Source organism: Periophthalmus magnuspinnatus, chromosome 7 (genome assembly GCF_009829125.3).
Source record: "Periophthalmus magnuspinnatus isolate fPerMag1 chromosome 7, fPerMag1.2.pri, whole genome shotgun sequence".
In the NCBI taxonomy this organism is placed as follows: Eukaryota; Metazoa; Chordata; class Actinopteri; order Gobiiformes; family Gobiidae; genus Periophthalmus; species Periophthalmus magnuspinnatus.
Genome location: NC_047132.1, coordinates 159,647 through 172,109, shown reverse-complemented (window position 1 = coordinate 172,109; position 12,463 = coordinate 159,647). Strand labels below are relative to the sequence as shown.

General features: G+C 39.8%; 2 protein-coding genes across 2 annotated transcripts; both read right to left on the bottom strand.

The window, feature by feature from the left end:
• Positions 1 to 30: 30 nt before the first annotated feature.
• On the bottom strand, positions 31 to 3,853 carry srsf6a (serine and arginine rich splicing factor 6a). Its single transcript, XM_055223059.1, has 6 exons — positions 3,687 to 3,853; positions 3,162 to 3,322; positions 1,829 to 2,010; positions 1,548 to 1,750; positions 1,405 to 1,476; positions 31 to 1,164 (listed from the first exon to the last, which is right to left on the bottom strand). The coding sequence occupies exons 1-6, from the start codon at positions 3,791 to 3,793 to the stop codon at positions 705 to 707; spliced, it is 1,185 nt and encodes a 394-aa protein (XP_055079034.1). The 5' UTR covers positions 3,794 to 3,853; the 3' UTR covers positions 31 to 704.
• Positions 3,854 to 4,436: 583 nt separating this feature from the next.
• eif2s2 (eukaryotic translation initiation factor 2, subunit 2 beta) lies at positions 4,437 to 11,188 on the bottom strand. Its single transcript, XM_033969815.2, has 9 exons — positions 11,034 to 11,188; positions 9,317 to 9,503; positions 8,272 to 8,372; positions 8,057 to 8,183; positions 7,881 to 7,981; positions 6,770 to 6,918; positions 6,637 to 6,693; positions 6,470 to 6,555; positions 4,437 to 5,462 (listed from the first exon to the last, which is right to left on the bottom strand). The coding sequence occupies exons 1-9, from the start codon at positions 11,046 to 11,048 to the stop codon at positions 5,287 to 5,289; spliced, it is 999 nt and encodes a 332-aa protein (XP_033825706.1). The 5' UTR covers positions 11,049 to 11,188; the 3' UTR covers positions 4,437 to 5,286.
• Positions 11,189 to 12,463: the final 1,275 nt, after the last annotated feature.

Here is a 12,463-nt window from a genome sequence, read left to right as displayed (position 1 = left end):
TAGTGCAGTAAATAAGTAAGCAAGTCACGGTTTTCTTTAAGACCTTTTATTTATACATACAATAAAAAACATCCGGTCAGGACCTGCAAGCATGGAAATGCTATATTCCACAGATGACGTGAAAGGGTGTTTCAGGTAATCCAAGGGGAATGTGGCCTTTATGTCCAATGCGGCTCCCCAAAATGTAAAGCTCTAGCATGGCAAATTAAAAATAAGCAACAAAGTCAAGCATTTAACTCAAAAGCTGCAGTTACATTTGAGCAATATATGGAAAAAACAAGCTCTATTATCAGAGGGCTCAATGAAATGAAAAAGCAAACAAACGCATTTAGATACTAAACACAATCTACAACGATAAAAAAACAAAAAGGGATAATGGGTCATTTGTGCCCAACGATCCAGTACATTGTTCAAATGTGAAGTACAAAACACTCAGTTTAGCAAAAGATGCCTTGACTTTAAGTGGTTAGCAAGTAGGCAATGCATTACACTTGCCTGACAGGCCAGATCAAAATTTTGCAAATATGTGGCAAATATGACTATGAAAGCAAATTAAGAATTTCACCAACTAAATTGATTACAGCCAAGACAAATCACTTGAATGTCGTGCCAAGCGCACCCTCAAGGCAAAGTTTGTTGAATTGATACCTAGTTCAACAGCACAGCTTATATACAGCTTAAGAAAACAAAAAGGGAAATTGACACTATTCCTGAGAAGCTGATCTGGACCTAGACCTAGACCTGGAGGGGGACTTGGATCTGGACTTTGAGCGTGAGGCTGAGTGTTTCTCTCTGGACTTGGACCTACGCTCATCCTCCTGAGGCGATGGGGAGCGGGATGTGGACTTGGCGTGCTCCCCTTTCCCATTCTCCATGGGAGAAGCAGAGCGGCTGCGGGACTTCTTGTCTCCTGAGGGCTCCTTGGACCTGCTGCGAGAGTCTCGCTCAGACTTGACCTTGGAGCGGCTCTTTGAGCGGCTCTTTGAGCGAGACTTGGACTTGCGCTCGGCTGAACCAGACCTGGACTTACGAGACCGGGAGCGGGACTTGGAGCGAGACCTGGACCTGCGGGAGCGAGATTTACTTCCTGCAGACTTGGAGCGGGACTTCCTGCCAGATTTAGAGCGAGAATGATGGCGTCTCTTGTTGCTACGGGAACGAGATCTACAAATGGAAAATATTGAAAACAATCTTTCTTTCTTTATTTGACAGGGACCATGTACAAATTCATTAATCTTACAAAGAAAAGATGATTTGCACCAGATTTAGCTACTGCTACTTTCCATCTGCAGTCCCTGAGCTTCCAATTTTTCTCTGAATACTAAATATTAAAATATGTTGGTCTAATTCTTTACCTTTTCCACAGGTTAATATATAAACTAAGAGCATTTATTAGGAGCTTACCTGGAGTGAGACCCTGAGCGGCTCCTGGACCTCGACCTGGACCTGCTGCGAGAGCGGCGGCGACTGCGAGACCTGAGGACAATACACCAGTCAAAGACACAAAACAAAGCAGACTACAGTCCCAGAGGGTGTGGAGGACCCACCTGGAGCGGCTGCCTGAGTAAGACCTTCTCCTCTTGGGGCGATCCTCCACCAGGCGGATCTTCCTGCCATTGATGTCCGTGCCGTCCAGTTTGTCCAGGGCCCTCTTCATGTCTGAGTAACTCCTGAACTCAATCACTCCCTCATTGGTGCGTTCCTTGTGGGCATCTGCATAGGTCACCTCTCCTGCCTGCCGCATAAAGTCCTAAACAAAAATGAGACTTTAGTAAACAATAACACAAGTACAAAACTGGCCCATTACAACCCAATCAAAGTAACCTGCCTTTAGGTCTTGCCAGCTGCAGCGGCTGGACAAGTTCTCCACAATGAGGCGGTACTCAGTACGAACCGGTGGCCCGTACTTGTCCCTGCCAGAGCGACTCCGGCTGCTGCTGTATCCTCCACCACCACCACCACCTCCACCACCGCCGCCGCCGCCGCCTCCACCACCACCACCACCACCGCCTTTAAGAAAAAACCAACAGCAAGTCAGAACAGGAAAGGGACTGTTGTACACAGCAGTGGATCTTATCAACACCTGCCCACTAAAAACCAGCACGGAACCACACCGAAATAGCTACGTCCCATTTTCAAGAAAACTGTTTGGGTAAAATATGCAACATTGCCGCAGGCTTTACAGTTTTAATTATATTACTTGGTGTAGGTTTCTGCTATAAAGAACACCACTGCATCTGTTTCTGGCCATTCAAAGCTTGCCTTTACAAATCCACGTAAACAAATGGGCAGTGATGTTCTTTCAAGATTGCTGAATCCTGGAACACAAACAGAAAGGGGGGCATCCACAGCACTTTGGATCAGGAACATTTTGGAAAGTTTTAAAATGCTGCCCAATAAGAAATTCTAGGCTGCACACATTACAGTTTTCACTTACAACTATTATTTGGATTGCAAGTTGTTTTACAAGAGCCGCTCCACTTATGTTTGATGTCAATATAGAAACCAATGGCAATCCTCACCATCGCCCCTGGACTATTGGCAAAAGGCTGCTGTCATCATGGCTTCCGGTTAGGTCAGCCAAGGATCAAGGGGGCAAAGGTCACACACACATTGTAAGGTGAAAGCCAAGGCCAAACGGGACAGGCAGTCATCTTAGCCAGTCATCTTTAGCCTCAATGGACTCAGCCTCAGCCCGCAACTGGACTCTTTCAAATTGAAACATCAAGGACTTTGTTAATGTTGAAAATATAGACCAGTAAAAGTAACACACACCACAACAACAGGTAGTCTAGCAGTCTAACTCTAATGCTGCTCTAGCTATATTTTTGGAAGATGGGTGGACATTTTCATAAAGGAGTGGAGCAAATATGAAGGAAGTAAATGTGAAAAAAATTTATTGCAAAAAAAAAAAAAAAGGTTAGCTGGAATGAAAGTACAAAATCTAAAACTGTAATTTCTAAAATGTATTCTTACATTAGTCAAATTAGGTGTTGTTTCGATGTGAACTACCACCATAAATACAGACCAAGAATCTATTAAGATTCATTATCAAACAAGGGTTGGTTCACACAAACATTGTACTGCGTGTGCAGTCCACATCGACACCTCACCCCAGGGGTAAGGGGGAAAGAGGGTGACTTGTAATAGACTGCACTTACTGCGCCCACCACCCCAGTAACCCCCACCGTAGCCATCTCGGTCTCTACGCGGTCCGCGGGCATGCTCCACAATCACCCGCTCCCCACACAGCTCCTTCCCGTTCAGCTCATACACGGCATCGTCGGCGTCACGGTTGTCTTCAAACTCCACAAATCCATACCTGCAAACAAAAACAAGCAATGGTAAAGCACTCACTGGACAACGATTCGGACAGATGAGGAACTGACGTTAGCTAATCGATGCTAACCAGGCCCGTTAGCCTTTTGCTAACGAACGAGATACAAAGCCGCCATGTTGGCCATGCGACACCAACCAAACAACAGACCTCTGAAGTCTTACTAATTAATACTGCAACACCTCCAACATTTGATTCAATCTATATACTGATGGGGTTTTTTTTACATTTACAATATTTACAGGGCAAACTATTTAACACAAAAGGCCCAGAAAACGTTTAACGTCGTTGTAGCGGGACCAGCTAGTCTGGTTAACGCGTGTTCCACTTTTCAACTAACAAAACTTACCCATTTTTCAGATCAATCTCCATGAGCTTCCCATATCCGCTGAAAAATCTCTGGATGTCTTTCTCGCGGACATGGTAGCTAAGTCTGCCGATGTAAACTCGAGGCATGGTTCGGGTTCAAAGTTGTGGTGTGTTGCGCGGCCTGGACTCGAGCTGAACGGTGCTGCAGAAGTGACTCCGACGAACAACGACGCATCTAACGAGCGCTGACGCAAAGACAATCCGCCAATCAGATACGAGACTGCAGAGGCGTTTCCGGGTTGTTCTAAATAAAAGAACTGTCTGCTTCTCCTGAATAAAATAATCTATTTAGTTGTAAAAGCGAAGGTGGAACATTTGAAGTGAGAAAATGTGTAATTATGTATGGGGTGTACAAAAGTTGCAAAAATAAAGTGGTATGAGGGTGGGTCTAATGTAAATACGGATTTCTAATAATTAAATTCCCAATGACAAAATGTTTGCCTTAATAAAATTTAAATTGATGTACGTAACTGTCTGACCTCAACACCTGATACTAATGTTACACAATGCCAGGGACATTCTTGATAGCACAGGCTAATTTATACACGAATTAACCTGAATTTTCCTCATACTTGCAATAACGATGGAAATCCCTGGTTAGGCATAACATTATAAAATATTAAATTTTTAACAGTGCTCATTTTTCACCTATTATTGATACAAAAGAGTACCCTTATCTGTTTTAAGAAGTGAGCAGTTTGTTTGATCCCAAACAAGAGACAAAAGTGGAGAGAGTTGAATATTTTATTTTTGTAAAAATCTGATTTCAAAAGAACATCAGCCTGGTCTCCCCACTTCCCTTCACAAGAACCAGATTTTCAGTTTTATGAACTGCCTTCTTGCTTTATATCCCATAGATGGAGCGTTATTAAGAGGTGGCCTTAGCAGGTGACTTGTCTGCTCAGAAGTCAGTTATATCAATAAAGATTTTCAAATAGAAGATGAATATTTTTGATAATAGTACTGTAAAATGAAATCCAGAAAAACTAATGTTCAATGTCACACCAGCTTTCCTCTAATAGTGCATATAATCTGTAGAACTACAAGGATACCATCAATGTCCATTCTGTAATTTTAATTATCAAAAACCATGTAAAAGGATTCCTATGCCATTTATTTAAAATGCTTTAATCCAATTTGATATTTAAACATTTTAGGTGTGTAAAGGCAAGTGGTGAGAAACTATTCTAGTCAGTTTGCATGTACAGTTCTGTTAATGAAATATTACAACATTTTGAGGAAAGACTGAAAAAAGATTCAAGCCATGTTCGTTTGTATTTTTGCAGGTATCAAGAATCACAGCAAAATGAAAAAAAAAACCTAAGTGGTGCAGGGTTCATCAAATCAAATGCATCCAACATATCATCTGCATTTGTGCCTGAACCAGCTCTCTGCTTCAGATCCTCTCACTCTTGTCTGGTCAGGCCCCACCTGACATCAGCCAACCCCCACAGTCCCGTTCAGAGAGTCCTTGTAGCCAGCTCGACAGGCCACCGCTGCTCCGCTCTGGGCTGGGGTCCCTTCTGTGGAGGGGAGGGGGGCTTGCACAGAGCAGAGGGGCGGCCTGGAGGCACAGGGCTTTAGGTGGCTTTGGCCCGGAGTTGTGCCCTTTTGCCAGTGACGGCCTGGAAACCGGTCTTGATGCTGGCAACAGAGCAGCGGGAGTGGCACGTCTCGCACTGGAGGAAGTAGAGGCGCGTGTCCTTCTGTAGGATGGTCTCAGGTGAGCGACAGGTATGACACGTGACATACTCCTCTGTGGGGGGAGAGAGGGGCAGAATTACATAAGAGCTGGGAGAAACTGAAGAGCCATCGATTAATCTATAGAAGTATAATAGTAGTAGTAGAGTGCATACTTATGCATGTGAGATTTTAAGTTTCTGTAGCTGATTTTTCCACGCAAAATTTGTTTTGCCCCATGACAAATATGTTGTAAAAATATGGGTCAAGATGAATGTTGTCTGTATCAAATTATAAAGGGTTTTATTGTGTGAGAAATGCAATGTGCTGAAAATTCAATGTAAGTATGCTCTGAAAATAATGAATTAGTCTTATATAGCACTTTTCCAGATGGTCAAAGTCTCTTCACAATTTGGTGTATTATTCATTCACAGCACAGTTGGTGGTGGTAAGATACTAATAGTTTCTTAGGATACTACTACTTTGATTAGGGCAGCTGTGGCTACCACAGCTGCCCTAAGCAAACTGACAGAAGTGAAGCTACCAATCGGCCCCTCTGACCACACACCCACGGCACCTGATATTCCCAGTGGTCTCCCGTCCAAGTACTAACCAGCCCAGGCCCAGACTCGCTTAGCTTATAAACTCATCGCTGTCAATATAATAAGAATGCATTAGCCAAGTAAAACTGGTGAAAACCATTTAAATTAATTGGTTGAGTTTTCACATTTTCAAGAGCTAGTCATTTATAACAGCTTTAAATGAAGATCACAGTAATAATAACAACATAGTAATACTTGCACCTTCTCAAATTTGCGGTAAAAGATTTTAATCAAATTTGAGAAGTTACTCTCCAAATCCAAAATATATTAAATGTCTTCCCTATTCATCTTGGATATACATTTTACAATTGTGGAATGAATGAATGTCAGCCCTTCTTGCAGCATTTTATACTACATGTGACTACATTTACCTTGACAAGAGATTACTGATTACAATATTTGCAGATATTATGTAAATGATGACCTCTAAGGTTCAGTACATTTCATTCAGATTGGTTCCAACCTCCCATAGGATACTTACTAATATATCTTCTCAACACATTTTCTATCTGTTTCTGTTGGAATCTGCCTTTGATAACAAGCTGGTTGTTTCCATCTATGGAACCACTGTTAAGAATAAAAAGAAAATGCATATTAACCCATTAACATTTCTTAGTAAAAGTAGTATTAGCACAAACAAGTCCTTACCTTGTACCCAATTCAGCCAGAAGGAAAGCAAGGAGATGTTTGGGCTGACGATGCAACCTGGGATAAGAAAAAGCAGTTTAATGGCAGTGAATGAAGCACTTGGTTATTGACAGGACAGGAGTAGAGGACTTACAATTTGCAGATATCTGTGAAGTTGACGAAGGAGGTTTTCTTGGTTCCCACTCTAACGACCTGAGGAGGTTTCATCACAAACTTCCTCTTCTCTCCAGCCACCATGTCAGGGTTCTTCTCTCTCATGATGTTGAACACTCGATTCAACAGCTGTGAACCAGTAGTGTCAACAGTTTGGCAAAAAAGAATACCAACATGAGGGCAATAGATTGTGTACAAGATAAAATAGTTCAAAATCTTAATATGTATATTGCCTAAAAAAATTTTTTAATTTCAACCAAGACATTTCAACACATTTGTATTGGACTGATTGTATTGGATCTGATTATTGTCATTACACTAAATCCCCCCCAAAACAGTTCATTTACAATACCTTTCTGAAATTTTATAAACCGTAAAATATTTAGACAAATTTTAGGTTTCAAACCGTTTTTCTTTTTTAATTAAAAATAATGACCCCAGGGACATAAGATACTACATAGCTGGTTAGTGTTCATTTTCTAGAATGTGACGATGTCACACTCCCAGATTTTCCTCTTAAATAACACTGCACTAAATTTACAAATGTTAAAACTTGATTATTTCTATCAGCGACTAGACCCTTGAACTGATATTACAACAAAAGTCTGCAATTGAATAATATCCATTTTAGCTGTCCATCATCAATATTAAATATTACTGGCCTATAGAAGGTTGTGATGTCATCTGAAACCCAGCACTATATTTTTAACTTCACTTCAAATAATTGCCACGATGATAATGAAACGCTCTTTCTTTAGACAATAAAACATCATTTTCAAAATAAAAGTACTTTTATATTACCATGTGGCCTTATACCTGTGTAATCCCTGTCACTCTGGTAGGTTCCATAGTTGTCCATGGGTGTATACTAGTCTATGGAGTCTTGGCTCAAGATTATCTTAAAGCTATTCAGGAAAAGTTTATTTCTGTTCTGTGACTTTTTTTTGTATTGATACCTGCTAAAAATGAGTATCTAGTTTCAATACTAGTTTTAGTATCAATTGGTATTTGACTTTCGATACTTTTGATAACTCCATTTTCAGATATAACACAAGAGATGTTTTCTCTCAGCTTGTGCCTGTCTATGGTACCTCGTCGTAGGTGTAGTCACGCTCAGAGCCAGCCCAGGCTGGTCCTGTGGAGGAGCTGAAGGAGATGCCGTCGTTGTTCTTACTATCATCATCCTCCAGGGCTGAAACATGGTACACAGGTTGGGTTTCACAGCATGTTACTACATCAATAAGAGTTTAACATAAGCTTGTCTTACTGTCATCCTTTTCCAGTTCCCCCTCGTCAAATTCCACTTTCCTTGGCTTCTTTTTCTTGGCGGGAAGCATGAGGTCCAAATTGTCCTCTTCCAATGGCTCTGTCTGTTCCCCTTCTATTTTTAGCTCCTAGTGAGGCAAGAAATATTATAATTTATCACAGAATCTGAAAAAATGTAAAAAAAAAAAAAAAAACAACCAAAAAACAATAGTTTACCTTCATTCCTTCTTCCAATTCATTATCAAATACTTTTTTTGGTTTCTTCTTCTTTTTCTTTTGATTGAAGAAATTTAGGTCATTCAAATCATCTGAGGTTTCTACAGAGAGACACAATTAATTGGTACATTAGGAATCAATAATTCATTTATTAAGTTGCAATTATTACTTGGTTGATAATGGTTAACCCTATAGCGTCGGATCCTATCGTCGCCAATAGAGCGCAGTTGCGGACTTTCCAGTAGTGTAACTCTGCGCAACCAGTCGTGCTCTCATGTAAATTCAAACGGTGTCTCAAAGCGGAGACATGGGGCTATCTAAATATTTTGCCATCATTACAGTAATCTGCCTCTGATGTCCCTCGAGGTGACGAATGTGAGCGCGGGGCTGCGGGGATTTTCACACTCATTTATTCGATGTGTAAAAGAAAAAATACGGATGAATATGTAAAATAAAGGTAGTTGTGTGAAAAAATGCAGTAAATTCTGATACTTCCTTTAACATGATTTTTATGGCTAAAAAAAGAATAAAAGTCTAGGTGAGCTGTACTGGTCCATAGTGTGCTCAGTTAAGCATATTTGCCATCTTTGCCCTGATAGGCAGTATAAGTCTATTGTCATGCTGTGTAAAAAAAAAAAAAAAAAGGGCTGAATCAACAACAGGGAAGGGAGGTCTTTTCCAAAAACATTACTACTCATAAAGAATATTTTGCCTCCTGATAAATATGTACAGATGTTGGCAAGTTTGTAATGTAAGACAACAATATTTAGCAGTTCACAAAATGTAATCCATTTTGACTTTGAGACACAAGGGACAGTCATCATATACACTCAACACTTGTAATAAACAATTACAATACATGGATATCATACATAGTATTTACTTCACTGTACAAAGAAAAGAGGAGAAAATATGACGGCTTCAAGACTAATCACAAAAGTCTTGGCCTTGTGTGGTAGCAAAACAAGGAAGATTTCAAGGATTCCGGTATTCCTAAAATTAACCGACAGCTCTCCCAATACTAAAAACTGGGCTATACAATTACCTTTCTTCCTGCTGTCATCTTCGTCAAAATCCACCTCCTTGTCCTCTCCGGCCTCAGGCTCTACCTCCTTGGTCTCCACCTCCTTGGCCTCCTCTGCTGCGCCTGGACCCTCTCCTCCATCTTCCTCCAACATGAATGGCTTCTTCTTCTTCTTTTTCTTTTTGGTCATGTTAGGATCAAAAATCATCTGAAGGAGACAGACATTTGTTAATACAGTATACCTGTTGTTCTGCAGTCGAAAACAGGTAACCTAAGACAAGACAGTAGCCACCTTAACAATTCATTACTAACTTAAGTGCATTTTATATAAACCTTTAGATTTATACCTCAAATTAGAGTAGTTACAATAATAAAATTTTAAACTCGATTTCAATACTGAGGAATAGACTTGATACTCAATGCTGACTCAGATATCATAATGATAATAAAACACTCTTTAGACAGTAGAATGTGGTTTTCAACATAAAATCAGTGCTTTCTTTTGTTTTACCATGCGGATTTATATCTGTGTAGAAAGGGATTACACAGATATAAATAGGGCATATATTAGTCTATGTCTTATACTTGTTCTTGTACAGTTGAAAATCATTAGAAAGCTATTTGAGAAAGGTTGGTTTCTGTCCTATGAATGTGACTTTTTTTTACTATTGATACTTGCTCAAATGAGTCTAGTCTAATCTAGTTTCTGTAGTAGTTTTAGAACTGATTGGTATCAGATTTTTCATACTTTTGACAACTCTACCTCAAATATTGCAATATTGTGGAGTATTAAAAGGTGCAGTATGTAATTTCAACTAGAGGGTTTGTCATCGGCTTATTTCAAAGAGGTTATTGTTCTACCTGAAATGTTCCATGGTGTATCTTTAAACTTACATCATCTATATGGAGAGAGGCAGGTAATGTCTGCAGGCCAAGTTGCCGGTCAGATTTGTGAAGAAGCAACCACCCTCCTTCACAATAGGAATGCATATTTTTCAATGTGTTTTCAACTATAATCTAAACACTTGCCTGCTCTTGAATAAATGCAAAATAAATGTATTTAATGCCATACTGTGGAGCATTCTATGCAAAATAAAAGACAAGCAGATGGCAGACCCCCAGACTTTAATAACTGATGGATCAATATACCAAGTTATACCGACATATAACATATTGATTTACACTACACCACGACATGTTAATATCTTAATCAGACTTTGGATTCACAGTAACATCATCATATGCACTACAGTAATTGCGTAATTCATGTTGACAACACAATTTGTAATATCCAAATAGTTTAATAAAGGATTTCTCAAATGATGTGGAGTTGGGATAAAGGAAGTATTAATTTAATCAAACAAAAGCACGGTCTGTGTCAATGAAAATGAAAAGCTGTAGTAATGGCTAAAGCTAATAAAATACCGTTAGCGTTAACTAGCTCCCTCCCGTTACTGGATATTGTTTTTTGCTTCTGTCAGCGCACATATATAAAGATCCATTTTGTTTTCTCATAACATAATTCTGACACAATCGAAAACAGTGCTGTAAACTACATTTCCGTGGAAGAGTCGCCGGGCTGGGCCACTGTTAGCTTGCTGCTGCTGCAACCATGTGAGAGGAGCCGCGATCCGGAGAGGCCCGACGTCCTCCAGTTTAGCCCGGATCAAGAGGATACATTTACGGACTCTGAGCCAAAACAACCGAACGCTACACCGGACCCTCCGTGAGTGCTTACCTCGTCTCCGGACATGTTTGCTGCGGGTAAAAGTCTGGGATGTGCCGCTTTAGTGTTCCGGGATCAGATCCACACCGTTGCGCCGCTGGAGGAGTCTTGCATCAGCGTACAGGCACAGTGCGCATGCGTCACGTGATGGTCAAAGCCTGACGTACGCACGCAGTGGGGCGCGTGGGGTGCGTACAATGGTCAGCGGTTACAAAGTGTTTACAAAGTTTACATCATAGTTCATATGAATATTTCCAAGGTTTACATCAGGTTTATCTTATGAAAAATATACCGGATTTAAAGGTCCCATATTACTTTATTTTCTGATCTATGTTAGAATGTTTCCTTATCAAAAACATAGGCCTACCTGGAGTTGTGTTTTGTTTCATTCACACATGTTTAACACGCAAATCCTGTATATTTAGAGATCCTCTCTCAAACAGAAAATCTGTTTTACCTTGTTTTTGTGATAAAATTTTTATTCAAGTATTGATCTCACCTGCAGCTATACAGGTTACAGTCCGATTACATTTTTGCCTCCTATTAATAATAATAATAATAATAATAATAATAATAATAATAATAATAATAGTGGATAATAATATTATAAATTATATAAAAAGTGAAATAATGAAACTAATCCCGTTAAGGTTTGAATTCCTTCCATACAGTAATTGCAAATTTCTTCCATCAAAAGACATCAGCAGAAATTGCATTATACATATTCATTATGTCCTTAAAAAAAAAAACTAAAAAAAAAAAAAAAAAAGAACTGGGCGTGTATCTTTCATGAATATACAGTTTGACAGAAGCATCCACATAACACAAAAACAGATACGTAATATATTCAGATCTCGATTTTAATTATTAAGTCGGACCATCAAAAATGTTTTTGGCTTTTGCTCCGTGCAGTCGAGCAGCAGAAAACTCCAGCTGAATTATTTCTCGGTAAGATAAAAGCGACCTTTTACAGTCAGAGGTTGAAGTGACTTCCAAAGGCATATTACAAGTTTTTTGGCAGCTTTGGCCTGCTAGTAATGCACGCCGGTCATGGATTGTCAAATTAAGTTTGGAAATATCATTTAGCAAAATAAATCTCTGAGTGCAAAGGATGGTCACGTCTATTATTTTAGACAGTGTCTTTGAGACATTTTCCCAGGATTGTGCCACCTCAGGGCACTCCCAGACCATATGAAGAACAGCGAGGGTTGTCTTTTATTTTCATTTGATGTAATCTTCTAGGGTATAAATAAACTTGATGAATTATTTTATAATGAATCATGTGGTGATTGGGATTTCTTGATGAGAGGGAGATATTTGACCAATTCTGATTCCAGTCCCACTCTGAGTGATCCCTCAGTTCAGTTTTCCAAAGCTGCTCAATAGGTACATTTTCTGTGAGCTCTTGACAAGTAATTTATACAGATCAGAAATCGTACCAG